General features: G+C 40.1%; 2 protein-coding genes across 10 annotated transcripts in view; one reads left to right on the top strand and one right to left on the bottom strand.

Annotated features, from left to right (window-relative positions):
- ALDH1A2 (aldehyde dehydrogenase 1 family member A2) overlaps positions 1–3,381 on the bottom strand; it is a 67,282-nt gene extending 63,901 nt beyond the window's left edge. For 2 of the 4 annotated variants that reach the window (XM_059858256.1, XM_059858255.1), the window contains exon 1: positions 3,090–3,381. The gene's annotated coding sequence lies outside the window, so the exon portion shown is untranslated. Of the gene's footprint in view, positions 1–2,269; positions 2,381–3,089 lie in introns of all 4 variants that reach the window. The other 2 variants (XM_059858257.1, XM_059858258.1) reach the window with 2 other exon arrangements.
- On the top strand, positions 6–26,166 carry AQP9 (aquaporin 9). 6 transcript variants are annotated; one of them, XM_059858262.1, is made up of 8 exons: positions 23–162; positions 784–863; positions 1,445–1,573; positions 12,259–12,385; positions 15,814–15,951; positions 18,019–18,206; positions 19,835–20,052; positions 24,850–26,166. In XM_059858262.1, the coding sequence occupies exons 3-8, from the start codon at positions 1,472–1,474 to the stop codon at positions 25,010–25,012; spliced, it is 936 nt and encodes a 311-aa protein (XP_059714245.1). In that variant the 5' UTR covers positions 23–162; positions 784–863; positions 1,445–1,471; the 3' UTR covers positions 25,013–26,166. The 6 variants fall into 6 exon arrangements, with proteins under 6 accessions (XP_059714242.1, XP_059714247.1, XP_059714245.1 ...); XM_059858259.1 differs by lacking the exon at positions 784–863 and having other exon boundaries at positions 6–162; XM_059858264.1 differs by lacking the exon at positions 784–863 and having other exon boundaries at positions 7–162; positions 18,088–18,206.
- Positions 26,167–27,989: the final 1,823 nt, after the last annotated feature.

Below are 27,989 nucleotides of genomic sequence, written 5' to 3'. Positions count from 1 at the left end.
CCTGCAGCAGTGTCACCGCCTCTGCACGGGAGTCCCTGGCGCAGGCAGCACCAGCTCGGATGCTGCCATCTGCTGCTGCATCAGCTCCGTGCTGCTCCACAGGCCAGCGTTTTCAGAACCACCTGAGGACACACTGGTGTTCGCATGCAGAGGTAGAGAGAGGTGAGTAAAAGGACACAGAGAAGCAGTTAAGGATGAAAACTGGGTGGTGGGGAGAACTGGAAGGTTAAGGGATGAAGCTGGTGGTGGTAAGTGCTGCAGGGAACACACATCAGGACCTAGCTGGAGGCTAGGAGGAACACTGATGGGATAACAAGTGGCAGATTTTCCTAACCCTGTAAGGCTCTGCCCTGTTTAGGACAGACACAAACCTCAGCTGCATTGAGCAGCTACAATACATGCCAAAATAATCTACCAGAACTGGGCTGAGGCTCTGGTGTCAAGTCAAATGGCAGAAAATACCTGTAAATCAACCAGACAGTGTCAAGTCTGTATCACATCTGATAAAACTGTTCAAGATGCTGAAGAAACAGAGGTGTCATTTTTTCTCTAGGAGACACAGTTCTTTGATATATTTGGCAACTTCAAGTCTTAAGCCCACGGAAAATAATATCATAATGCTCCATATTATAGCACCCATGCACTTTTAAGCTAAACATACAGGAAATATAAAGTAACTCAGTGCTTCACTTCCCTGTTCTGCCCTGTAGGGAGCCACTGGACCAAAGCAGATTTCATTAAATGTTCTTAATTTATTCTGCCTCATTGCTCTTTTGTAAACAGGGAAGTTCACTAGAGAGCAAGGCATTTAGTCCAAAAAGAGTATTGTGAGTGAATATGCAAATTCAACACACAGCACCAAGGTAAGACTCCTCATTAGCCACTGAAATGTCTCAGGAGTTAAGGGCTTTTGTGTGAAGGGTACAGCACAGCATTCTCCCAAGCATTCACTCTCTTTACAACTTCCCCTTGAAAAATTCTTTGACAACCAATAGTAGCATGGTTTAAATCCCAATCTAGGTCAGAGAGAAATTTGCAACTCTATATTGGTTCCTTACTTTGTGGTTCATCTTTTTGCCTTTCTTTTTGATCAGGATGATAGAAACAATATTTTATTCATTCTTACTAGGATTTAAAAAAAAAAAAGGAACATAGGAAAGGTAATGATTAATCCATTCTTTAAGAAAAAAGAAGAAATCTGATTGTGAACTTACTGGTATTATCTAACTAGTATAAATAGAAGTGCACTCAGAGAAGGCACAGAATGACAAACCCATGATGAATTGTTAGGGCATGTTGAGTTGGTTCTGTCAATGCCTGCAGTCAGATGATTTCACTGGCTGTGCAAGATGAAATCTCATATTTCAATGTTTAAGTAAAAGTGTCAAAGTTCAGCTGGAGCAGGGACGAATACAGAACAAATTTTGTGTGTATTTGTAACTAGGGCACCAGAGCAATAGAGGAAGCCAAAATGAGCCGGAAAAACAGAAGGAGTTTAAAGGAGAAATTTTCCTTGAAGAACAGCCTGGTTAAAGAAGCTCTCTCAGAGTTCCTGGGAACTTTTATACTGATAGTAAGTGTCAGCTGCTTTCCTTTCTTCCTACTAATCTAATGTTGGACAGTGCTTGTAAGGGGACATGTAGGTTTCCCTTGTACTGTGCCAGCAGCGAGGTTACAGCCTGACCATGCACAGCCTGAATGAATTGCTCCTCTGACGGTAAGTTTGTAATTCCTTTCTTCACCCCATGTAATTATCACTGCCTATAAAAACCAGATTGTTTTATGTACTACAATTGGCTGATTGGCATTAGATTTCATGTAGGAGTGGAATTTCAGTGAAGGAGCACGCTCTGAACAATCCAGATATGCACAATGGATGTTGTTAATACTCTCCTGTTTTTTAAAAACTCAGCAGTTCATTTTATGCACAGATTCTGTTTACATTAACAAACATATTGTACTGCATGTTTAGAAAATTTTAGTTGAGTTGTTTTCCTGTGTAATATAGAAGTTTAGCTTTCTGATTTGTTGTGAATTTATTGGGAGTTGCATTGCCAAATCTTTAGAGATTTTGTAAGTTACAAATTTTTTTGTTTGTTTTTAACTGTACTACATAAATTATACATGTATTGCTTGGTCCTATAGTACTGCTGCAACTTAGACAAATACCTAAATTTCCCATTTTCATATCCCCAAATTTTTTCTTTTTTTTTTTACCTAATTTCTTGTGCAGTTTTTCTGTGCATTTTGCGCTGGGACTGTGACTCACCAGGGGAGAGAGCAGGCTGTGTAGCAGAGCTAGAAGTCAAGCAACCAGACTATTTATGCCAAACTTTCTTTCTTTCTCCTTTTAGTCTGGACAAAGCAGTCTTGCTTATTGCTAAATATTTCATCATAGTGAAAAAAGAAAAAAAAAAAAGTAGCTGGCACAGTACTGACATAGGTTTTATAACTGTAACTATATAAGCTAAATTTCAAGTAAGTCATCTAAAAATTCCAGTAGCTCATAAAATACTGGAAATTATGGTCTAGTACAGTTCAGCCAACTGAAGTGCACTGGCACTAAAATAACATTATTCTCAAATTTAATACCATCCATAAGACTTTATTACAGTAAGGAGCACATTTAGAAGCAAGGAGCACAGAGCACTTTACAAACATTAATGAATTAAATGTCACAACACCCTGGTAAGGAGGGGAAATGTCATTATCTTCATTGTGTATATTAGCAAACCTGATTATAGGAGCCTGCACAGGAAGCCTGTGGCAGAACTCTGAATATAACCCACATCACCTGACTTCCAGTACTCTGTCCTCACCACAAGATCCTCCCCCTCTTTCCATTAATAAAATTAAGCAAGAGAAGAAAACATATTAAAGTGCAGATTAGACAGCAAATGCTATTATTTAATATCATGCTGCACAAGGCTAGAAAGGAAATGCAAACCCAGATCCTATTTTCTAGTATATTCACCGTATAAGTGTCGTAGAAAATGTAGAAAGCTACGAAACTCTTGTTGAAAATTTGAGTTTCTCATTTTTCTTACCCTTTCTAGTTCCAGTCTTGGTTAAAGAAGAAAGAGCCTCACCTGGATTAAACTGCAGTTTTCTCAGTGCTTGCATACCTCAGCTTGTGTTTAGACTTCACAAGTTAGCAGCAGCTCCAAGTGTTTATTGTGAAGAAAGTGCCTTTTCTGCTGTTGTCTTAAACTGTGCAGGGGGAGTTTAGGTTACACATCAGGAAGAAATTCTTCACTGAAAGAGCGACTGGGCAATAGAATCTCCTGCCCAGGGAGGTGGTGGAGTCACCGTCCCTGAAGGTGTCTAAAAAAAGACTGGACATGGCACTCAGGGCCGTGGTTTAGCTGTTGATGTGTTGTTAGGTGATAGGTTGGACTTGATGATCTCAAAGGTCTTTTCCAATCCAGTTTGTTCTGTGATTCTGTTTATTGCTGTTGCTTTTAAACTCTGTCAGCTAGTATTCACTTAAAACACAGATAAATATTAAACCCTTAATTTAAATTGGAGCTAATGAAAGAGGTACCCTGGTGAGTCAGAGGGCAGAAATCGCTGAAAAACAGCCTGTATGCAAAAGAAGTTATAGGACTAGGACAGTGTAAGAACTGTGTGTTAAAGCTGTTACAAATGGAGAGGAGAGTTCACGACCTACAGCACAGCTGATTCACGTCTTTGCTGAAAGGCACTTTGGGTTGCTGTGATGGGGTTTAGAAACTGTGGAGAGCACCTGTGCCAGGGAGAGAGGCTGAGACAGCATTTCTGTTAGCCACAGGCTCTGTCTGGAAGCCAAGGCTAACTGATCACACCTAAATCTGGGACCCAGTGCTGGGAGTTAGCCGGGTGAAATTCTGTCCCTCCAAATCAGCTATTTCTAATTTTTCTGGAGAATAACATCAGAGGCCACATACTAATAGGAACTTAAGCTACCATCTTTGGTAACTCTCAGTCTTGCAACATTATTTTCCAAACAGGAAATCTAGAAAGTGGAATAACTCATCAGAGAAAAACCCAGCCTTCACCTCAGGGTGTGGCCTGCAATGCCGGACAGATTTGACACAACAAGCCTTGAGAAAGGCACTGGGCACAGAGTTTGGATAAAATCTCCTGGTCAGCCCTACTTAGCATGCTGCAGTTTGCCTTGTAGCGTGGACTCAGAGCACGTAGACAAAATTCTTTCCAGGTGAAAATAAAGTAGAAGGTGAGCTCCAGAATCACAGGAAATGTGCTGACTATTAATGGATGCTCAATCCAGTGAATCAGACTGGAGATGCTCCTAATAAGTAATCCCTCCTGAGACATCCACAGTCAGGTTCTCAGGTGCTTACATTACACAACTTGATAATGCAGTCACAGCCCATGTAAGCCATGCTCTCTGCTTAGCAGAGCACCCAGTTTTGGTAAGAAACACGAAACTCCAGGAGCCTGGAAGCATCCTGAGCTGGGAGAACACCTGCCCGTTTGCACCATGGTGGCTGAGAGCCCAGCCTCAGACAGTTTCAGCCTTCTGCAGCTGGGACAGGCCCCAAGGTCTCCCTGGAGGAAGAGCTCTCTAGCGAGCTTTTAGTTCTCCATGATGTCTCCTGGTTCAGTACATTTCCTCTTGGGACTTCTGTGAGTTAATCTGGGGGACAACACCTGTGTGCTAGCACAAAAGAGTCAGGAAGCCATGCTGCATCAGATAGATGGTTTATGTGGCTTTTTAGTGAGTCTGGCTGGAACTCACCTATCCAACTGCCTCTCTGCTTTTAATCATGCTCCTCTCCGTATTTCCTCTTTGGAACTTGACTGCACTGCTCTCAACCAAAATGGGATTTACTCTGACTTAAGCCATTAAGTATATCTGAATTGAAACAGTTCCAAAAGGAGATGCCAAATAGGCCATGTGGCTTCCTTTAGCAGCTACTGCTCACCTAACACAGTTTCTAATTCATTTTCACTCTCAAGAGCATCTTAGTGAACAGAGTTTCCCAGAAAGGAGCTGCACAGGAGCCAGGATCTCCAGAGGCCAGAGCAGCATTCACCTCCTTGCTGAGACAAAACACAGGCTTCCATTTAGCATATAAATACAAGTGGGGGGTGTATATGCTCCTAGTAGATACCTATATTTATATATTCCTATGTATATGTTCCTATGAGCCTGGTCTCCAACTGGAGGTGGGGAGCTCAGCAACTCCCATTGAAGCAAATGTTTGTGTGTGCTTAGAGGATTCAAGGCACAAGCATGAACTGAATACAAGACAGCCCTGAAGTAGCTCAGCTAATGAGGAAGCCTATTTATCAGCAAAATATTTTAGTCTTGTTTTCATGTTCTGACCCCTTCATTATTCAAGCTATTGCTCCTGCTCTGTTGCAGAATTGAGTTGCTTCAGAAAAATCTTCAAGATTGGCATTACATAGATTTGCTCAGTCCATAAGATTAAAATTTAAACTATTTTTCTATATCTGCTTTTTGTGGCCCTACATTCCAGTGCACATTAACTACAATACTGCAGGGTAACATATATCCCTTATTCTAAACATGCATTAGAATTCTCATTACATGATGCTATTACATGAAAGAAAACACAGCTTTTGATCCTTTGCTCCTTAAATAAGTATTTACATTTAACACAAAACCACTACTTGGAATTTACCTTTAAAATGTCTAAGTCCTAAATTTTTGTGAAAGGTAGACTTTTTTGTATAGGATGAAATTACAGCAAGTTTTGTCTAAGGTAAAAAATTAAATATCACCTCTTTCTAACAGCTGCCTTGTTTGCCATTAGCAATGAATTTCCTGGAGTACAGAATCTTGTATAATTAGCTCTTAGTGAATTTAAGTTTGTCAAAGGTCGATAAGAGGGTATTAAAACTTAGTTATAATTGGTATTTTGATCTGTCACTCAGCTTTTAAAATATTACATAATGCTACAAATACCAGGAGCCTTAGCAGTGTTTGCACTTTGAAGAGCAGCTCTTATGTCAGAGATCCATACATCTAGGTCTCTAGCAGCAAAAATATAGTACAATCAATAAATTCTAGATGCCACTCATGAAGCTAATGTTATATAGTTGCATATATTTTGATGGTATTACATTTTGCTAATGATTCTAGTGAAGACATACAAACTCTTCTTTTTGAAACCATATTAAATCACCATTGCAAACAGAGTGGTAACAAATACCCTTAGTTGTTCTGAGGTTAAGGAGGTGTTCTTGCATACTGTTGTTATTTTTATGGTCTTATTATCAGGTTTTTTATTTTCTAGACAGCCCTTCTGTTTTAGAAGTCATTCTTTAATTCAGCTGAATATTAAGCAGTCTGAAAAATTTGAAAGGAAAGTTACCTAATTATTCTTTTACCCCAAAATATTTATGACAACAAAACATTCCGAAAAATCATGGGAATCTTTTGTTTTCCATCCAAACTTAGGTTTCCCAGTATATGACATTTCAAACTTTTAGATGACTCAGATGTTGTGTTGCCTGAAAGCTTTGAAGAAAATTATCTTCATTTCTGCAACGTCAGCCCTAGCACGTAACTCAACCCTCATTGTTTAACCAAGAGGTTTCAGTAAGTTGAACTTAATTTCCCAAAACCTTTTTCTGTGGATACCCTTCTCCCCAGAAAGTTTGCATCTATAGGACTGAAGCATAGGCACCTCTGCCTGAGACTCACAGAACACTTGCATCTTTCCAACATTCAACTGTGAGTGCAAAACTTGAATTTATGTTTTACAGACACAGAGTTACAAGGTGTTTTTTCCAAAGTTTCACCAAATAAAAGAAAGGTAATAAAAGTAATAACTTTTTAAAGCTGTCATAAACAGTTGGAGAACAGAATAAAAGACAATAAATGTAGTTTGTGCTATGCAGTGAGTTTATACCTTTTTGATCTCAACAGTTCAATAAACCATTCTGGTTGAAAGTGAATTCTAGGGTGCTCTCCAATCCATGGTCCAGTTTAAAGGCAAATGTGACTCAGTTCCTCTAACCCATTCCTCACAGGTTTCTTTACTATTAAAAGCATTCATCTTTCTTTCTTGGTTTTTTGCTTTTTTTTTCCAACAGCAAACAGCTTAGGTTTTAATTACTCCTAACCATGTTCCTCTAACCATGAGGGCACAGCAGAGATGCAGGGAGGAGTAAAAGAAAAGGAACAGGCACCCGTTCACTCCAAGGAGAGGACAGAAAACCTCCTTTCTCACAGTCTGCAATGCCCACTCTTGCACACTTTCTCAGTGCTACAGTTCCCTGAGAGTTGGTGCAGAGACTAAACATATTTTAGGCGTTTGAAGGATTTAAAGCTTTTCAGTTGGGGTAGGAACCAAAGCACCTTAGCTCAAGAACAAATGAGTAAGCTGGGAGGGAAGCAGCGCCTGAACAGATTCTTTTTCTCTTCAAGGCTGCTAGGTAAGATTTGGTTCCTTTGCCTGGCCTTTTCTTTGTAGCCCTGATACAACAGGCAATGTTTCACTCCTGAAAGTTTGTGCCTATTACATTTCATTTTCTTTCCTGAATTTCTAAAAATTAGTAAGAGAATAAAAACAGTCTTCAGTGAAGAAACTGACTCAAACCGGTTGCCCTCCATAATTCATGAAAGGACAACATTTAGCATTTCAGGATGGAGTGTGCAATATTAATCATAACAAAATATGAGAAAATGCAGACTTTTGCATTCTCTCTAGGTGATTTCAAACTTTTATTTGTCTCCTATTGCATATGCAAAAGCAATCATAAAATTTAAAAGCATCAGTTTATATAACACAGCATAGTCTGTCCCTCAATATTTTCACTATTTTTTCCCACAAAGCAATTTGAACCTGATCTGTTTTTTAAGCTTTATATACACAAATCATCCAAAGTTTTATTAAATTTACAATCATGTCTCCAAGTAGTAATGTCTCTTTCTGTCACTAGAAAATAGTTTCAAAATGGCAATAATTTTAAGGCTTATGTCTATACTATTTAATTAACTAAGTGTAAGGGCTTGGAGGTTTTTGCACCCCTTATTTATGAGATAGCAAGTCTGAAAAAAAATTAAAATCCATCTGAACCCAAGAGGATATTGGTTGTTTCCCAGAAGAACATCAGGAGAATGGATATAGTGACTTTTTATTGCTCTAAGCTTGATTAAATTATAATGTACAGAAATCCTCCCCACCCCACCAAAACATTCCAATAATGATAAAATAAGAGCTGTGCCTGGTAAGCTGTATTTTTTATCTCACCTTTAAAAGTTTAAGTACTCTCTGATTTAACAAAATATAGCAAATATTAAACATTAAATTGGATGAGAACTGGTCTTTCCTGAAAGGGTTTTCCTGTAACCTGAATTCTTGCAGAGCTAATGCCCTGAATTTCAGAAGATCTAACATGTCTCTGTTTTTGTTGCTTTTAGCATTACTGTCCCTGTTGAAAGAATGCTTAGGAACCCTGTCTGAATTAAGATCCTATGAAATACATAGCAAAAATACATCTCTGTGTGGAAAAAGTTTCTAATATTATAAAACATTTCATTATGAAATTCAATAGGTAAATTCTTAAGCAGACTTGCTTTGCAAATGAAGGGGGTGAGTTCTAAACCACACTGCCTTAGGAAGACACCACCAATTTAGCACACCTCAAAGTAAAAAGCTTATTTACTACTTTTATAAGTTGCTAATCCTATTTGTAAATATTAATGTTGGGTAGGGGAACTGCACAAGACTATAGTACATCATGAAGAATGCTGTGAAGTTTTCATAGGCACAGATCCCTACCTGCACAGAAGGGCAAATAAAGCCACTATTTTTCTAGCATTTCATGATTGAAAGTGAGCAGTTTATAATTATTATTTTTTTCACCTGCTGACTGTATTCCTTGTAACACATTGAATTGCTGTACTCATCAGCTGTGCAGCCATTGAGGCCACACTCTGCCTGCAGGGACACCTGTGGAACCCCCTGCAGGTGTGTGTCTCACCACAGCTGGAGCTGGGGATGAACAGAGTCAGCACAGCCCATTCCCCACTGCTCAAAGGCTCAGCTGCCTCTTTAATGTGACAGTCAGAGGGTCTGCCTATAAATGGACACCCCTTCTAGGACTGGGTGATAAGAAGGGGGCTTTTTTATATAAGCTTTCTTTAAGATGTCTAAAACTTTACTGGCCATGTAGAAAAATAGATTCCCCAAAATTGTGGGTTTAGATCTTGCAGAAATCCTATGAACACTGAAAAAATGCTATTACAAGCATTTGGAAAAATCCTGAAAATACTAAGATGGAGACAAAATGATCTTTAGTCTCTCTGACGAGTGGGATACAGAAATTCCTGCAAGCTTCCAGACAGTAACAGGACCTCAGACTCATTGAAAGCCAGTTGTTTTCCTTTCCTAACATTAGCCTTGTTATCCAAGACAAAGAGAATGATCTAATGGGCTATGAAGCAAGTTTTTTTGGTAGAGAAGGTTCAGACAGCTATTCCACACCCAACCATGTTCTTCAGGGCAGCAATGATTTTATGAACAAAAGAAAAGTCAGTGCTGAAAGTACTCCAGTAAATTTAGGCAGATCGGGCTATAGACAACTGCTAAGAGGAAAACCTGGCAGCATAAGATAGACAAGATAAGATAAAGAGATCTGGCTGTAAATTAAACTCCCATTTACTCCATGTGCTTCAATCAGTGCTGTGGGTGCAACTGATGGCTGAGCTTGGTCTAAAATCTTAGAATATTTAATTACAACTCAATGATCTAGTTGGTCTTAACTCAGTCAAGCAAAGGCTTACAAGGTATTAAATTGCTGTTTGTGTAATTACACGATTAGGTGATAGTTTTCAGTTGCACCAACCTAGCTACAGTAGGTATGAGGCAACTTTTTTCTCTCCTTCTTAAAAGGTCAGCAAATGGAGAGAGTATTACAGTGACACAGCTCAGACCTGCAGGCTCAGCTCCCAGTTTTCCCACCCCTGGATGGGCACACACTGACTGTGCTGGCACAGCAGCATTCAGTCATTGTACATGAGCAGGTCCACCAAGTGCAGCTGTGTTCCAGCTGGCTCACATGTTTTCTCTGTAGAAGAGAGACTGGTTAGTACAGAAATGGAGCATCTGTAGTTGTGTATTTCCCTAAGACCTGCAGAGCAGGAGCTACAATGCAAGAGGACTACACAGCTGTTCTGCGTGACTCCTCAGTTCTGGTTCTGGGAATACAGGGAGGCCACAGCCTCCCTCTGTTATTTCCTTCCCTTTTCTTGTGAATTTGTAGTTGATACACATAGACGTTGCTATCCCCTATCCTTTTCTAAAATCATGTCCTCTACCCTTGTTCTCCTTTTCATCATCATTACAGAAAGAGGTAACATTTTCAAAAGAACGGCCTTTGAATCTGCAAAACTTTGCCTGTGCCATTTCAGAACACAAGTGCACACTATACTTGTAGATTGAGCTGGTTGTCTGAATTCAGCCTGCACCCCAGTATGTGCAGGGGCCCAGAGCAGCCTACTGAGCTTGCTCTTCATCTGAGTCATATCTTTCCCAAAATCTTGCTTGTTGCAGTTTCTGGAATACTCCCTTAAAGAAATCTGGAAAGTGATGACTAGAGAATGTTAATTCCACCTCCTCTAGATTCTTATGAATTCCAGCATACCCATTCTTTCCATATTAAACATATAAACACATCAGGAATTGTCTCATATGAAGTTTAAAGAGAGATGTCATTTCAGCTATGACCAACTCCACTGTGTTTTATTTTGGTTTGCTCTCTGTAAGTGCATTTGTGCCTATCACGTGCACTGCAGGTGAGAGCACGGCTAACGCAAGCGTGGCTCATCTGTTGCACAGCAGCTGACTGGAGCCTGCACTGTGTCCTGGAGTTTTAATTACACAGTCCAATAAACGGTAGCTATCTAACACCACCCTACCCTTACATAACCAGAGCTGCAACACTCTGGCACCAGTGAGTGTTTTGTTTGCTTACATGATTATGACCTCAGGCAAGAGCTGCACCTGGGCATATGACACAGTCTCGGGACACTTAGAAATGCCGTCTGCATTCAAAAGCTGGTTAAGAATGTAATTTTATTGAGAGCTTTTCTGTCACATTTTGGCATTAGCTAAAACCCCTGGGGAAACAATGGAAACAAAAGTATGATTTTCCTGTTTACATTGCATCTATTCTAGCAGGACTTGCTTGTTAAACCTTGATCACCAAATCATTTTGGTACAGTCTATTTCTAAGGCAAGACAGATTTTCCCATTACTTTGCAGTTTCTGAATTCAATTGCCTTGCAACTGAAAATAAGCAATAAGGTTGCTCAACGTATATCTACTCACATGCCAGAAATTGTATTATTCACATCACTTACAGCTCCAGAGAAACAAACGTTTTCAGACTACAGAAATTATTTGAGAGCTTCCACAGAGTATTGGCTCCTTGTTCAGCAGAGCACATAGGCATATATTTAAAAAGCAGATTTTCAAAGACAGAGAAATGGATCAGCTAGTCTATCTCAAACGACAAGGTTTTTGTCCCTTTGAATATCTTTCCTGTCATCTTTAATAGGCTCTAAACATATGCTTGAAGGCAAGCAGAGGCTTTCAAACTGAATAAACATCATCTTAAGCAAATATTTAAACCTGTTACTGAACTTTATTCTGAGGAGAACCAACAAAAATCCCAAACTAGTTTAAATCCATTTAGAATTCTTCAATGTGAATTATTTAGACATCTCAGTTAATTGTTCAAGCTGCAGAGCCAGTGAAATATATTGCTAGAGCAATATATGATATAAACTCAGCATAACAATAACACACAATGTAAATACCAGAAAGTTGTCTTGATCCATAGTTTGAGCACTAAACATTAAAAGCTTTTTGAACTATCTTTCATAACTTTTACACTAAATTTTTCATCACTTAACACATCAGTCTGGAACTGAGAACTTACCTCACAGAATTAATTTCACTTTCAGATGCAGAATTTTGTTGAAGAGGCAGTGCAACCTTATTGGGCTCCAAGTTCTAATGAGTATCCCCTCATTGTGCCTGAGAACAGTTTTCTGTGTGGAGAGAGGCCCTCATTAGCAGACCTTCTTCCCTGTGACAGAGACAAGGAAAATAAAAAGCAAATGCGCATTGCAGCAAAGGCAGCAATGGCACACATGACAAATTCTAGCACTGTTTCAGTATTCAACAGCATTTGCAGCAGAAGGACAGCAGAAGTCACAACGAGTGACATTTGACAGACACAGCTGTGATTTTACACCTGTCTTTCCAAACACAGGCCCTGGGCTGTGGGTGTGTGGGCCAGGCCGTGCTGAGCCGCGGGGAGCACGGAGGGCCCATGACGGTGTCGGTGGGCTTTGCCATGGCAGTCACCATAGCTGTGTACGTGTCCGGGGGCGTTTCTGGTAAGTGACTTTTCTTATCTAGCATTTATGGCTACAGTGTTAAGGCTCCCTTGTTAAAGGGCTTCCACTTCATGGTATAAACAATCAGGAGTCAGCGACAGTAAGCACCCTTACAGCACAGTCCACACCAGAGTTTTGTGAGTAAATCTTGTGTGTTCTTATTTCCTTCTCTTCTTTGTGTTTGACAAAATGTCCCACCAAATTTTGCACTGTGAAAACCTTGGCAGACCTTTGGCTTTTATGGAAAGTGTTCTATGCAAACCAGAAACCTGCTTGGTGTTGCTTTGAAAATCCTGTCAGTAGAGATGATCCTGGGCAGAACAGGCACTGTGTTTAAAGAAATAACCACAAAGAGCAAGCCAGCAGTCACCAGATAAAATGGTGGCCAGCTACACAGAAAGCAGAATGACCCACTAATGGGTATAATGAACAGGATTCACCTTACAGAGTGCAATTTATTTCTCTGTATCCTATGACAGGCAATAGCAAGTCTGTTCCTGTCTGATTATTCACAGAAGCAGCAGATCATAGAAAGCAGAACAGCAGAAAGATTCAGTACCAGAGATACATTCAATGACACTGTCAGTGTACTGTCCTTTGCCCCTTATTTCTGCTGCAACATTTGCTCAACTTGTATTGGTCGGGAATCTCTCCTTAGCTGGGCTAACTAACCAGTGTCCACAAGTGCCATATTGGAGGCTGCCTTGTCTCCTAGTTCCACCATTCAATTTGGCCAAACTAAGACTGGAAACATTAGCATAAATGCTTTTGACAATTAAAGTCTTCCTTTAAAATAGAAAATGATGGGTTGTAAAAACAATGCTGTGCATGACGATACACAATACTTTGTGTTGTATGCAGAGTTTATATTGGCCTTTAAAGCAAACAGTGCCCTTGTACTCCAGGTCTCATAAAGGCATTTCTTACCCTTCATAAGAGGGTCAAGTTGGTCTGGACAAATTTCTTTAGGTATAATTAGGACATTAGAAATAGTTGCTGTAACAGAAATTACTGTGGCCATTTCTCTTCTCTTTACAAATTCTTTTACAGAGGCTCCATGCAGAAGGTTTCCATTAGAAAGTCTCACATTAGAAAGTGCTCCAGGTTCTACAAAACAGGCAGTCTTGTCACTGTCATTGACACAAACCAGAGCTGTTCCTTAATATCACACAAAATTAATTCAGCAGCACATTCCTATTATCTGTACAACTTTTAACTACAGCTCTTGGTTTACATGGAGGCAGCTAAACCCTTCTAATGCAGTATCATGAAAACAAACCTGTGAAGACCTGTCCTACATTTGCACCTTCAAGGGATATTCATCTCCATCATTATGTAGAAAATTAGAGTTCAATCCCAGCAGGGCAGAGCAGTTGCAGATGTTGCAGTATTGTGCTTCCTGTGTTTTTCCCATGACAAAGGATTCTGCATGCAGTGCATTTTCTCTGTGAAAAAATAGGAACAGATATTTCAACAGGCTGTTATTATCCAACACATGATTACTAGTGGACACTTCAGAATACAAGCTCCTATGTAGAATTTTTTAGCAATTCCTGTAGCTCTTGGGTCAAATTCTCATGTTCAGGTATCGCTAAAATATTTTTGATCAGTTGTTTGTGTAATTCTAAATTAATGCTAACAAAATATATAGTCTGCATGCTTGGTGAATTTGAGCTTTTTATTTATGAAAATTCCCCTTTTTAATTTTCCTCCATTCAGTTTTCCTCAATATCTAGATCATTTCCCCTATTTTATCTAGCTGAGCATTTCAGAGCCATGACTGTGATCACTACAACTACAAAAGAAGGAGGAACATACTGTCCAAAGAGAACTTTTTTTTTTTTTTAAACCAGTGGCACAGCCTCCGTAATATTATTATAACTTGTCCTGGCCATCATAGTCACCCTGTATTATATACAGGTGGGGAATAAAATCAGGTGTTGAAAGAAAGGAAAATTATTAATTCCAGCCAGAGTAAGGAACGAAAGACAAGACAACAATTAATCAAAATTCACATGAAGGGCTGTTAAATTAGTGCTATCTATTTGCTCTGTGCTGAAGAATTTGAAACACAGTGAGGAATTCAGCTTTTAATTCAAGACTGGTGCTACTAGGTCAGCATTTGGAAATGCTACAAAGAAGGTTTTATCCAGCTTGTTATCTGTGTTTGTCAGTTTCATTATGTATCAAAGGTGCCTGGATTTCATAAGATAATGACTCACTGACCTGAAGTGCAAACAAACACAGAAACTGTACACAGAAGCCCTTTCTCCATCACTAATCTTTGACAGATAAAGGACATGCTCTTTCAGTTATTTTACCAAAGACAAAGGCCATTTTTTCTGATATTCCTACAGACTGATCTTACTTATCTGGAAGATAAGCAAAGGCTCCTATGTCCTTGCAAAATTTGAGGCTTTTATTATTCAGTATTTATTACAAAGAAGTACCTGTTCATTTATTTGGCAATTTGTATTTCTTAAGTAGCAACCACGTATCTGTAAGCAATGACATTTTCCCAAAGCATACACCACCTTTTCTGTTGACAAAAGATGTTGAGGGAAGAGAGCAAATGACATAATAAATATATCTTAGAAACTAAAATTGTCATAAAGAATTCCAATGTTGCTGAAATCTTTTTCATTCATGAGTTCAGATGTAGCTACTCCTGAAAAAAAAAGGAAGTTTCACAGGTAACTGAACTTTGTTTCAGCACAGCTACTTTATCAGTTTCCTTATCATGGACCTTTCCAGAAAGCACAAGAACCAGAGAGAAACATGGTGAAGGACTATGCACTGCTGCCCTCAGATCCCATCTAGGCACAGCTCACCAACAGCCAACATGACACTGGACAGCCCTAACATTATTTGATTTTGTGTCCATGAAAACTGAGTTCCTAAATAACCCCAGGTTGAAGACAGGGACACAAACATGACTTAAATCCAGGGCACTCCAGAACTGTCTCAAGATACATGCTGAAGCCAGTAACAGTCCTTAATCCTAATGTGTGCTTGGGATACTAAAGGAATGTTCTTCCGCCCCAGTTCTCCCCTAAAAATAAAGCCAAAGGCCTTGAGGAGAGGGAAAATGTGCAGCATAAGTGACCCTCCCATCCCAACCAATGGGGCAGGTTACTATTTTTCTGGAAGAGTTCTCTGTAAATTACATACTGTAGGACAGCAGTCTGATAAAGAGCACAGTCCACAAGCATCGAGAGTAAAGATAGATCTTAGTGGCTTTGCCCTCCCTCCTCTGATTTCATCCAACTTGTTTCAGTTTAACTGCAGTCACCATTTAACTGTAAAATAACATCTAGAAAACCATGTACTCTTCTGGTCTTCAAAAGTGCCCACATTTTTACAAATTCTTCACCTATTCTCATGTATCTGAGTCATCCACATGACTTAATTTTTGATTTATTTTTCAGGTGGCCACATAAACCCAGCTGTTTCATTAGCCATGTGCGTGACTGGAAGATTAAAATGGACCAAATTACCAATTTACATATTAGCACAATTCCTGGGAGCATTCGTTGGAGCAGCAGCTGTCTTTGGGATTTATTACAGTGAGTACACCTCAGACAGGTTCACAGGACAAACTAGAGGTCAGGCAGTCTCTAAGGTCCCAATTTTTCAATGAATGTCAGGCAGGCAGAGGACTCTTGTTCACACAGGGCTAATGGCAGGAATGAAGCTAAAGCTACAAAAGAAGAAAGAAAGAGCATAAAGAGTTTGAAGGGAAAAACAATGGCTCGAATATTCCAGGTACCCCACAAATTTACTGAAACACTTAATACTCCAGGAAATGTTCTGATATTTAGAAAAATTATTCATGGGAAATCAGATACTCTGAGATCATGTATTTCTCAGTAAGGATTTTAAATTACTTAATAGCCAGGATATAGGGCTATCCATCTTCCAGGCAAATTAGGAACATTAAAGACCTGCTACAAGTGCCTGTAGGCAAGAATCACCAACATCGTTCATCGAGGGTACAGGATATGAGATCAAGTCCCTCCTGACCAAACCTCAGACCACCCTTGAGAGGTGACTCTCCAAGGCAATGAATTCCAGGTACAGTGATAAACAGGTCACATATTTGACAGGGAAAAAGAAAAAAATTCCCCCTATCCTTGAGGCATAAAAAAAGAAAAAAATTCCCCCTATCCTATTGGGTTTTTTACACAGTGTGTCAGAAAAGGAAAAAACAGTGACTGACTGAATCCACTCAGTTGGATCGCTTGCTTCAACCCCCCGCTCCAAAACTCTGCTTCCACTGGCCCAGCCCATCTCCTCCAACATCTCCCTCCTGTGGGCATTATGTCTGCAGACCCTGCTGGGTCAAGGTGCAGCAGAGGAAGAACAAAAATGGAAATGCCCCTCGTATGTTAGCTCAGGGCTCAGTACCCATAATAATCCCAAAGAGGAAAACCTTTAGGAAGAGTGAGAACTGCTTTGGGAAGAGTTGTTTACTTTTTTTAAGGTTAGTGTTAGAATTTGGATATTGGAATTCTAGAACAGGATTTTCATCTGAAATTAAGTTCTCCTCAAGGCTGACAGTGAGATTAGGGCTGTGGCCAGGATGCAGCAGTGTCAACATGTACATAGGGTTGACAGGGGAGTCACTGTTCTCTGCCACAAGGGCCGCAGCAGGGAAGGGAGCCAAAGTAGGAAGCTTAGGTCTAGGTTAGGGAAATCTTCCTCATGTTCAGGAGTGCAGGATTTTCTTATATCCCTCTCTCTGCTCAAGTCCTCCTCTTGCTCCAATATATTTCCAAACCTCTTCTGTAGTTTTTACTTCCTACAGCTTGTAGGACTTTCATACTCTCTGAGGTGCACTGAAAAGTAGTCACTGGTGGAAAAACAGACATAAGAGATCATCCCTTTTTTTCCCCCTCCGTAATAGTTAAATGCCACAGAATTATCTGACACTTCAAATGAGAGCCTGAGCTAAGTAAACAACTGAAACTCTCTGCACTCTTGTTGTGGCTTTAAGCAAAACTAGAAAAAAAGCCCAGAAACAAGGAAAAATAGATTTGTCTGCTAGGTTCAGGAGGAGCTTATCACCCTCACCAGGACTTCCATGGGAGATGGGGAGCTATTTCTTTGTTCACAAGTATCATCTCATCACCAGATCCACTAACAAAATAATGGATTAGAGTTTGTTACTCGTGTCTGTCTATGAAGATTTGAGTACCCCATTTAATATCTTCCTAATTCTAAAACTGCACCATTGTCAAATGGAATAGCAGTAATTCCTGGTGGCTGGGAATCCACAACTGCACAATCAGGATGCTGTGCATTTCTTGGGTCATCATGAAAAATGTAGCACATCTTGCAGATAACATATCTGTACTCAGAATCAGAAAATGCTCCTTGGCACTGAGTTTGGAGCTATAAGCGGGGAAAACCAGCCTCACTTGGAAAGCCGTGGTACATGAAACAAGTACTCCAAGGCACAGGAGGAGAAATGAGACAGGAGGGTATGAGGAGTACATCACCTCAAATCCAATAATGGGGCTCCTAGGGAAAAATAAATCAGAAAATCACCAAATGGTTTGGGTTGGAAGGGACCTTAGAGATCAGTTTCAGTTGAGAATGTGAAGTGCACAGACCTATCACATATATTCTAGCCCTAAAAAACCTAGAAAAGTTTATGGAGATATGGAGAAGTGCAAGCAGCTGCTGGCTTTTTTCTACAGATGCCTTTATGGAATACAGTGATGGAAAACTTGAAGTCACAGGACCAAATGCCACAGCACAAATCTTTGCAACATATCCAGCTCCCTATCTGTCCCTCGTAAATGGATTTGCAGATCAGGTAAGTGCACTTGCTATCTTAATTCTACAAATTAAATGTAAAAAAACCTGTAAAGCCAAGCAGTAAAAAACCACATAGATCTAAGAAGTGTGCCAAACCTCACCATTTCAGCCAGATGTCCCCTCGTACAATACAATGAGAATGCAATGCTGTTTGCAGGGGGTTACATTTTAGTAATATTTTACAAGCAAAATAATTTCAAGTTGTTCTTTCTCATACATCATCTTAATTGTTGCACTCAAAATGTCTTTAAAGCAATATATGTAAGAGGTTTTGCTCAGCATAAATCAATGTTTCTCCATAAATCTCAGCAGTCATGTCCACTTACATCAAAATCCAGCCCATTTTGTGGACCTATTATTCCTTAAATAATGCTTAAGCAGACAGTTTAACATACCCTGAACAACTGAGTTTTCTGCTTCCACAAGCCTCCTCTCTAACCTTTTTTTTGCAGACAGATTTGTAGTATTTATTTTTCAAATGAATGAATCTGAAAAATCCTCAACTTCATTTCTAAGTTTTGTCCTTTAATTCCACTTACACAACAGCAAAAAATGAAGTTTCCTATCTTTTATATACTTTTAATCAGCTTACCCATCTTCTTCTTCAGGAATACTCATGCAGTATTTATTTCATGTAAGGTATGAAAAACAAGGGATGGCCTGAACACAAAAATTCATTACGTAAAAGATTGTGCAATCTGGCTTCAAAAAAATCTAAATATTGTTTTGAAGTTTTGTAAAAAAGACAGTTCTGATCTTTGGATCAGTCAACAGATTTTTCCCTATGATATTTTTTACCCATGTATGTTTCAAAACAAACTTAAAAGCAGACCGAAACCAAATAATTTTTAAACCCCTGAAACTTAAGCTTCTTCAAATCAGTATAGAAATTGAATGTTTTGACATCACTGAAGCTTTTGTCTGTTTTCCCATCAAGTTAATTATTAGGAAAATCAACATTGACAAAGCATTTGATTTAAGCAGAGCTGTACTTGCATTGAAGTAATTCCAAGAAAATTTCCTTTATCAGCTCAATTAGCATATGCAGCACACAGAGTTCATGGTACAGTTACACATGCAACCCTAATTTGAATAATTCCTAATTTTAGCTGCTCAGTTTTGACTTGGTGGATTTCACTTTTTCTTCTGATGTTTTACAACACCTGGATAAAGAGATGCTTATCTAGTCCAAATTATCAGCATAAACTGATAAAACAGATAAAACACTTCTGTATCAATGGAACTGACTGCATTGCTATAGTGGCAGAATTACCAAAAATCAAGTCAATAAAAGTGTAAAATTGACAGGAAAAACAAAGTGGAAACAAAGCATCAGACCTCACACAGGAGATGCCTTTTAAATCCTCTTGCTGTTGCAGATTTTCTTTTTTTTCAAATTTCCTCAGTACATTTCTTGTCTTTGTCTTTCAGCACAGATATCAAAACTTCTCATTACTGTGAAGTAGCAAGGTACCGAGTTCCAAATTTGGCTATTGTGTATAGTGGGATAAAACTAAATACCAGCTCTAAGCCACTCCAATCCACAAGGCTGCCATAGCCCCTCTTTTCATTATTGGAAAGAACCTACATGTATTCATTCAATATTCTTTTCTTTGCCTTGGCCAGGTGATGTCAACAGCTGTTCTTCTTCTGGCTATATTTGCTATTTTTGACACCAAAAATAACAGTGTACCCAAGGGCCTGGAGCCAATTGCAGTGGGACTTCTTATAATTGTTCTTACTTGCTCCTTGGGAATGAACAGTGGCTGTGCCATGAACCCAGCCAGGGATCTTGGCCCAAGGCTCTTCACAGCTGTTGCAGGATGGGGGATGGAAGTATTCACGTAAGTATGCCTGGAGATGAAGTCAAATGCTCCCGGCTAAAAATGTCTCTAGGAAAGTAAGATCCTGATTCAACATGGTACCAAGTCATACTTTATATACATACAGGTAATTCTTTGCATACCAGAAGCAGCTATTCATGCACTTTAAGCCAGATATCCTCTAGGAACTGGGCTTTAAAAAGGATTTCCTCTCCTAGGTCAAATCAAACATGCACAATCTCTAATATCAATCATTGTTTCAAGAAGACCTTTCCCAAAATATTAGAGCTTCTTAGAGGTCACTGAAAATATGAATGCTTTCTTCTTGTGTCCTGCAGTTTTCAGGAAAAAAAAAATCAGGAGAGAATTAGGTGGAAATATTTATTGGGTGCTGTAAAAAACAGAGACATATCAGATTGATTTAGCCTATGATTACTTCTGAGTTACTGCAGAAATATACAGCAGTCTAAAAGCCTGACTTCCTGGCTGGGAGTGAATGGGAAAGCTCCCTTCACTTTCCCACATTTCAGAGCCCTCTCCAGTCCCCATGTGCACACACACACAGCTCTTGGCTGGCCTAATGCACGGCTAATTAGTTGCACATCAAATCCACATCTTACACGTAGCCAGGGTAAGAGGCACTCTGGGGTATCTAAGCAAGAGTAATCTGTCATCAGGAAGCAGATCTTTTGGTTTATTTTTGTATTGTTTGTTTTCCCAGTTATTTACAAGTAGGAATCCCCAGTAGTACTGCAGGCCACTGGAGAGCTCTGGTTAGTAGAGATTTTATTTTAGCAAGAAATAAAAGAAGCACAAATAATCTCTATTTATTCAGTATGATTTCTATTTACACAAATCATGTACCTTATTTGAGGAAAGCAGTAGCAAAGCTTTTCTCATACAAAAAAAAAGCCAGGCATGGCATAGCTGAAACAGGCACACAGCCACAGCACAGGCCAGAGCCAAGGCTGGATGTAGCCCAGCTCTGGTGAGCTGCTGGTGGGAGATCAGCTCATTGGTCTGGCTACATCCAAACTGTTCCTCCTCAGTAGCTCTTACCACTGCACCATGGGACTGCATTTTTAAAAAAACAAGGGCACACACAGCAACATCCCACATTCAGGATTCTCCTCTCTCATACCTGTGTAATCCCAAGTAGTTGGTGGCTGTGGTATTAGCCATGGTGTCAGTCTATAATCAGTAATGTATTATAAAGTTGGCTATTACATTCTTGAAAGTTTGGAAGCCTGATTGGATTGTGATCTAGTCACAGAATACCTGTGAACTCCCCTTCTCTCTGAAAGTATGGTCATACTCATTTACATGAAAAAAACTACAAGAAAACTCTACACCTACGCCAACATAGACTCTCTCCTAGTGTAGTTTAAGGTTTTATATAAGAGAGGGAATCCAGTCCCACTGGAAAGACCTCGTTAAGAAATTTTAAAATGTGAACATAAAAAATAAGATTCAAGATCTCTGATCCTTGCCAGAATAAACTTACTACAATATAAGGGATGCAAAAAATTGAGGAAGAAGTCTTCCTCCCTGCCTTCAGTTAAAAGGCTACAGCTATAACCAAGTCCAAGGGAGTGATACAACAGGAATGTGTTCTTATTTATTTACTGCACAGATCCAGGTGAGCCTTAGGAAGAACCTGAGCCTTGTTAGGTAGCTGGAAGAGCCACAGGAAAAGCCTGAACGATTGTAGTTGGGATCCTAAATTGCCTCATTCTCTGCTGTGTCTGAGCAACTTAAAATGGTGCAGCAACAGTTGACAAATAAACCTTGGATATCTTCATTTAAATGGAATTCACTACCTTGAGACAGGTGTTTAAGCTCTGTAGTAAAGTAATGTCCAGGAACTGGGACCTGAGCATGAAACCTCCACAGAGACATGAGGGGAGTGCTGTATAAAGCAAGCAGTAGGAAATAGCAAGACTTCCTCCACTGTTCCCAAGCAAATGCTCTAAACATTGAGATAATTACCTCACAGCAGAGAAATCCCCTCTACCCTTCTTTGTGCTTGAAGGTATAGTAAATGCTGGTTTTACCATGTTCTCAGGCAGGGAACTGGACTGGAGGGGAGCCCTTCTGCTGGACCATGGAACTGTCCAGATGATAGGAATGCATTTGAGCAGGGGTTTTCTAAATGATGCTGTTTCTACATTTTGCATAAAGACACTTGAAGGAACGTTTTCCCCAAAACCAAGCCCAAAGACACAAGCTATGGTGTGGTTTCCCTAGCCCATGCAAATGGTTTGTTTTGGTTTAAGGGTCCCATCAGAAAACCAGGAGTCTCTTAAGTGCATGCTTAGTATTCTGATGAGCTTAAGAAAAGTTTGGGGAACAAAGTATTGTTTGTAGTGAGAAAACAGCCAGAGCATTGAGTCCAAATACCAGTCTGAATTTTGACAAGCAAAACCGAGCATGAAACAGCAATAAGAGAGAGAGAGAGGTAGGGCTCTCCAGAGCAGTACGCGGTGCCAGTGTTCGAAGGCAGCCCGGGACAGCCCAGCGCGGTTCGGCTCTCGCCGCTCGGCGCGGTAACGCTGACACCTCGTGGCCGCCGGCACCGGGGATACGGCGGCAGCGCTGAACCGAACGGCACTGCGGGAAGGGCCAGGGGGCGAATCTCTGGTCTGCACAGGCATTTGGTGGCATTTGGGTGGCAAAGCGGCCACAGAAGCATTTATCATTCTTCCCGGGAGCAGCCCTGCAGCCCAGATTACCTCACGAACAGCGGTATCTCCCTTTCCCGCAACAGCTGGCTAGTGAAAGGTGTATCTGCAAGTTGAAATAGGCCCAAGTTCCCTGTCCCTGTAGCTTAGACGCTGTCGTTTCCCGGGAATTCCCGCAGCCAAGCTCAGCTCTGCTGGCCAGGCCCGGCCTGCCTCCTCCCCGCACCCGCCGATGGCAGAGGCGGCGCCGGGCGCTCTCCTGAGCTGGCAGCAGAGCTGGGCACTGGGGCACAGCCGGGGGCTGAGGGCACTGAGGGGCCTTTGGCCATCTGTGCTTGTCACAGCCAGTTCTTGCTCCTGTGCCAAGGACAGAGCACTGAGTGCCACAGAAAGCCCTGCTCGGCTGGGTCCTGACTGACCTCACTGCAGCTCTGGCAGCAGCCTCTTCAAAGGCTTTACAGCCAGCACCTCAGCACAGGCTATCCAGTGCCCGGCTGCCTGCAGCTGCTGCCAACACAGGCCGTGATTTGGAGAAGGTCACACAGGAGCTGACAAGGGACAGGCCAGCTCATGGAACAGGCTGAGAAAAACCTGCCAAGAAACACCCTCATTACACACTCGTGTATAAACACATCATGCAGAAGAATACGTGCAAGTACTTGATATAGCTTTTGTTCTGCTGATTAATTCAATAAAACCTAAGTCCATGCTTGTTCCAGAAGTTCAAGTGCTCAACAACCATCCATGATTCAAAACCAAACAGATTTATAAACTCAGTAAAACAACATCAGAAGTTACTTTATATCCTCAGGGCAAAACAGAAATAATTCCAAAGGTAAAACATACACATGCAAGGCATTTCTGAACAAGCAGTAATAGCGTAATGAACAGGGCACCAATATTCTCCCAGTTCTATTCTTGCATTGTGACAAACACAAGTTCACTTCTGCATAAAGCTATACAACTGAGTGCTGAATAATTATCCTGACAGTTTAAAAGCTCCCCTGCAGCTTCCTGTAAAGTTCCTCTTACAGATTAAGCTGTCCCTTTGTATTTCTGGGGAAAAAAAAAAAATTTTCCATTTTCAATATGCATGAAATTGAGGTAGCTGGATTCTCACTGGAGACTCAACATATTCAATTAATACAACATGTTATCAAATCAAAACACCTTAATGCATCAGTAAAGTGACTCCGTGCTCTGACATGGATACTCATATTTACTGTGTGAATGTGGACTCTAGGAAAAGGAAAGCAATTCTGCCAGCCCAATATTCCTGCATTAAAAGGTTATTTACTGTTTTATACAGTTCAATGGTAGAAGTCTTACTTTAAATATACCTGTAAATCTACATATTTAAAATTAAATCCTAGTAATTGTGCAAATGTAAACATTTCAGTGGAATCAGCATGCTGGACTTTCTTAGTGAATACAAAAATTCTAGGATTAAGTTTTAAATGTATAAAACTTCTAAGCATTTATTTGCCTCTTGCTGAAAGACACCACATTTTAACCATAGGGATAAGATACATAATGAAATTTCAGTCTTGACCACTCCAGTCACAGATAATCAACTTTACAGTTGCTCTGTTTTATTACATTGCTTAAGGTAAATATACTCAAAATTCACTTTAATTTATTACATTTGCCAAGAGGAAGATGGTATAATACTATTGCAGATGTGAACTCGTGGCTTATTTCATGCAGATGAAATAAGCCACTTTTGTAACATCCTGAAAATCCATTCACAAGCATCTGGGGACAGCACAAGTCAAGACTGCTGGGCAATAAACATGTGCTCTTTCATTTCACTCAAGCCAGTGAAAAGTGCTTTTCTCAAGGGAGAAGTCATCCTCTGTCCCCAAACAGACACACAGTAAAAAGGCCTTATTTTCTAAAATACAGCAAGTACAGCACACAGACCAACATGCCTGGTGCTTGTTATTTAGCATTTCAATCAGAACCAGCCTGGGTAGGGCAGATGGGGGTGTCACCCATTTACAGAACTGTGAGACAAAATAGAAAGGTCTGCAGTATAGCAAGTGGCACACCACTGAATCTGTTCAGTGACTAATTCACAGAATGGTGTTCACCAGAGTAACAAATAACACTAATTCTTGTTCTTTTTGTCTTACAGGGCTGGTAATAATTGGTGGTGGGTTCCCATAGTTGCACCTCTGGTGGGAGGTGTACTTGGAGCAATGATCTATGTCATTTTTATTGAAATTCATCACTCAGATCCTCAGCCAGGAGAAGAAAATGATGTGCATGCTAAATATGAAATGACCAATATGGCATAAGAAGTGAAGAATTTTCTCTGCCATTGTGTTGTGCAGTTTTTATGCAAATGGTTGTTTGGACCACTGTATGAAACCCATATGTCTCGATTAGAAATCCACCTTTCAAAGCAGAAATTCTGTACAGAAGTTCAAAACTGAAGTCTTGCCATGAAACGTTGGGCTGATCACATTCAAAATTGGTATCTTGAATATGGGAAGGCTAAACTGTCTTTTTTATATGGCTTTTAGGTCAAGTTATCCTAGATGCAATTGTAGTGAGATGATGCACTGACCTGTTAATTCATCTCATATGATCTTAATCATGCTGCCTAATGAATTGAAAATAGTTGAGATATTGATACAAATCTGCATGCATAGCTAGTTAATGAGTTCAGTGCTGAATTAGTGTGCAAGAGCATCACTCACTTCTTGAGAGTGGCTTGCCTAAGCATTTAAAACAATACTCAAATTGGCTAAATACCAATTGAAACAGTTTAAAATAACTTTACTAAAGTTTATGGAGCCACTACTGATCAGCAAGAAATCAACTCCTCAGTGATTAGGTTTAGTAATTCACAGTATGATCCCAAAAGGTAAAAACTGCTTGTTCTAAGATCAGCACCAGAGACAAGGGGTAACTTCTGCACAGGGTCTTCATAGCATTAATGCTTAGTTATTTTTAGATTATTTACTTGACCTTTATGCTACCCAATATTAAAAGCCTTGTGTAGAATACTAATCTGCATCTCTTCCGCTGTGCTTTCTGGATACAATTCATTCCTGTGGAGATGGCCCAGCAAGGGGCTGATGCTGTGCAGAGGTCAGCACAAAGCCTAGGTCTGTATAAGCTTTAAAGAGTCCTGCTGCTGCTGATTTATATAGGTGGATTTCATCTGCACTGTGGGAGCAATTTTTAATGTGGGAGCAGTAATTAAAATTAGAACCTGGAAGGAAGGCCAGATCCACATCTGAGTTCTGATGTGTGGGTTATCTCTCGCTAAAGAGAAATGGTTGGACATACACCCCTTCCTAAATATCCAGCCTTGAAAATGAAATTATTTCTACTTAATAATTGTGAATTGAATGTATTCAGTTAAAGCAAAGTTTATTTCTATTATGTATACATCTATCCATGGTTGGTGGTGGTGATCATGAATAAACAGATATCTCGTTCAGCAATGCTCCTGAGCTACTTTCATGGCTAAACTTCAGAGCACCATTCAATTCACTCATTTCAGGGTGCTCTTCCCTTTGGATACCTATGACTCTGTTCTCTCAAATTCCACACTGCATTCCTGATTTCACCTCTGAAGTGAGGAGCCCTCTGTGCTGCCACTAATAGTCTGTGCACTTCCATGCAGTATCTGCAGAAGATGTTTACAAAATACAATGGTCAGAACCTGCCTCAGCATTTGGGGCAATCAAGCCTTGTCACTGCTTGTCTTGATCCCACTCCCTGGGATGCCATGCCAAATTCATAGCAGCAAAGGAACAGAAATTGTAGATGAAGCAAAGCTCTGCTTGCTGCAGCTCCAAGTCAGATCTTGCAGCATACTTGGGGGAGTATAATCCCAATTTTACTTATGTTTTCAAGAAAACTTACATAACTGTAATGAACTTTGGGCTGCCCAGAGACATATCAGCCCTTTGCAAAATGCTCATTTAATTCAGTCTCTCTGCTGTGGGTTAAATTTTGCTATATCCATGCACATTTGAGCCATGCATCCTTGTATCACTGGCTGGAGAGTCTCAGGAACAAGAAGGGAGAGCTTATAGTAACAGTTCTCAGTCTGAAGAAGAGTCAGCAGAGAAGAATCAAAAGTAAAATGTGAAAATCAGTCCTAATTTTAAACCTTTTCTTGCCAGCAGAGACAAGCTAGATACTCTGTCCTGTGTATTGACAAACTGCACCACATAAAGCAAGAAGGGGTGCAAATGCAGTTGCAGACTGATCCTTTGGTTTACCCCACCCTTGCAGTCAGTGCTGTCTCTCACTCCTCGGCCACCCCCGGGGCAGCAGCACTCCCAGGTGGCTGCCAGCCTTCCATGTCTGCAGAGGGATTACAGAGGTAGAGCCAGTCTGAGAGCTGCCCTCAGCTCTGCAAAGCACTTACTCTTCCACTGACACCAACATCTAATATGAAATATCTGTGCAGGAAATAAAAACAAACAGCTGATTAACCAGAAGTAACCAATTTCATCCAAAATGGCAGGGGCAGCTTATCACTTGTGTTAGAACTTTGCATAGTCAGTAGGCTCCATATGCATTACTATATTTCCTCTTCAATCCACCATGGAAAACATGGGAAAAAGGAGAATAGAGGTCAGGCATGAGAAAAGGACAGTTTATTTACACAGCCTACTCAGGAACTAGCCCACACTCGCTGTATGCCTCTGCATTGGCCAAGGTACATAAAGTTGCTCATTTTCTCAAAATCCTTTTGATCACAACATGTTCTGTCTATAAAACATAAAACCTTATTTCTCCTACTCATGCCATTCCTATGCACAGAATTTCTGTATGAGTGACATTTACTTGCCTGAAGTTATTAATATGCAAATCTTAAGCAGTGACACACTAGTGTGATAGCATAACAATGTCTTAAATATGCTCTCAAATTGTTGTCAATTCTGTTTTTGCTTAAAGAATTTAAATTTTAATTAATCATTCAATATTTTGTAAATTCTTTGGGGACATGTGGTATTAATATAACAGTTCATCCTAGATTCACAAAAGCCAGAATTTCATTCAGTAACAAGATGTTATAGACCTGTCTGTGACTGAAAATTTAAATTTCAAGGAATGAATTCCTGCTTTCAAGACAAACCTCAGCTGATTCTTTACTACAAAACTGTAATAATGTAATGGGAACAAAACAATCACCTCATTACATAAACTTCTACAGACAATAGCTGTTTTATAAGAAACAGAACAGTATTTTGACATTGCATGAACTATGCAATTTCCTAATATCAACTGATATTCAGTGGTCACACT

This window comes from Haemorhous mexicanus, chromosome 13 (genome assembly GCF_027477595.1).
Source record: "Haemorhous mexicanus isolate bHaeMex1 chromosome 13, bHaeMex1.pri, whole genome shotgun sequence".
Classification (NCBI taxonomy): domain Eukaryota; kingdom Metazoa; phylum Chordata; class Aves; order Passeriformes; family Fringillidae; genus Haemorhous; species Haemorhous mexicanus.
Note: the sequence above shows the minus strand (reverse complement) of the source record. Positions and strands in the feature narration are given on the sequence as shown.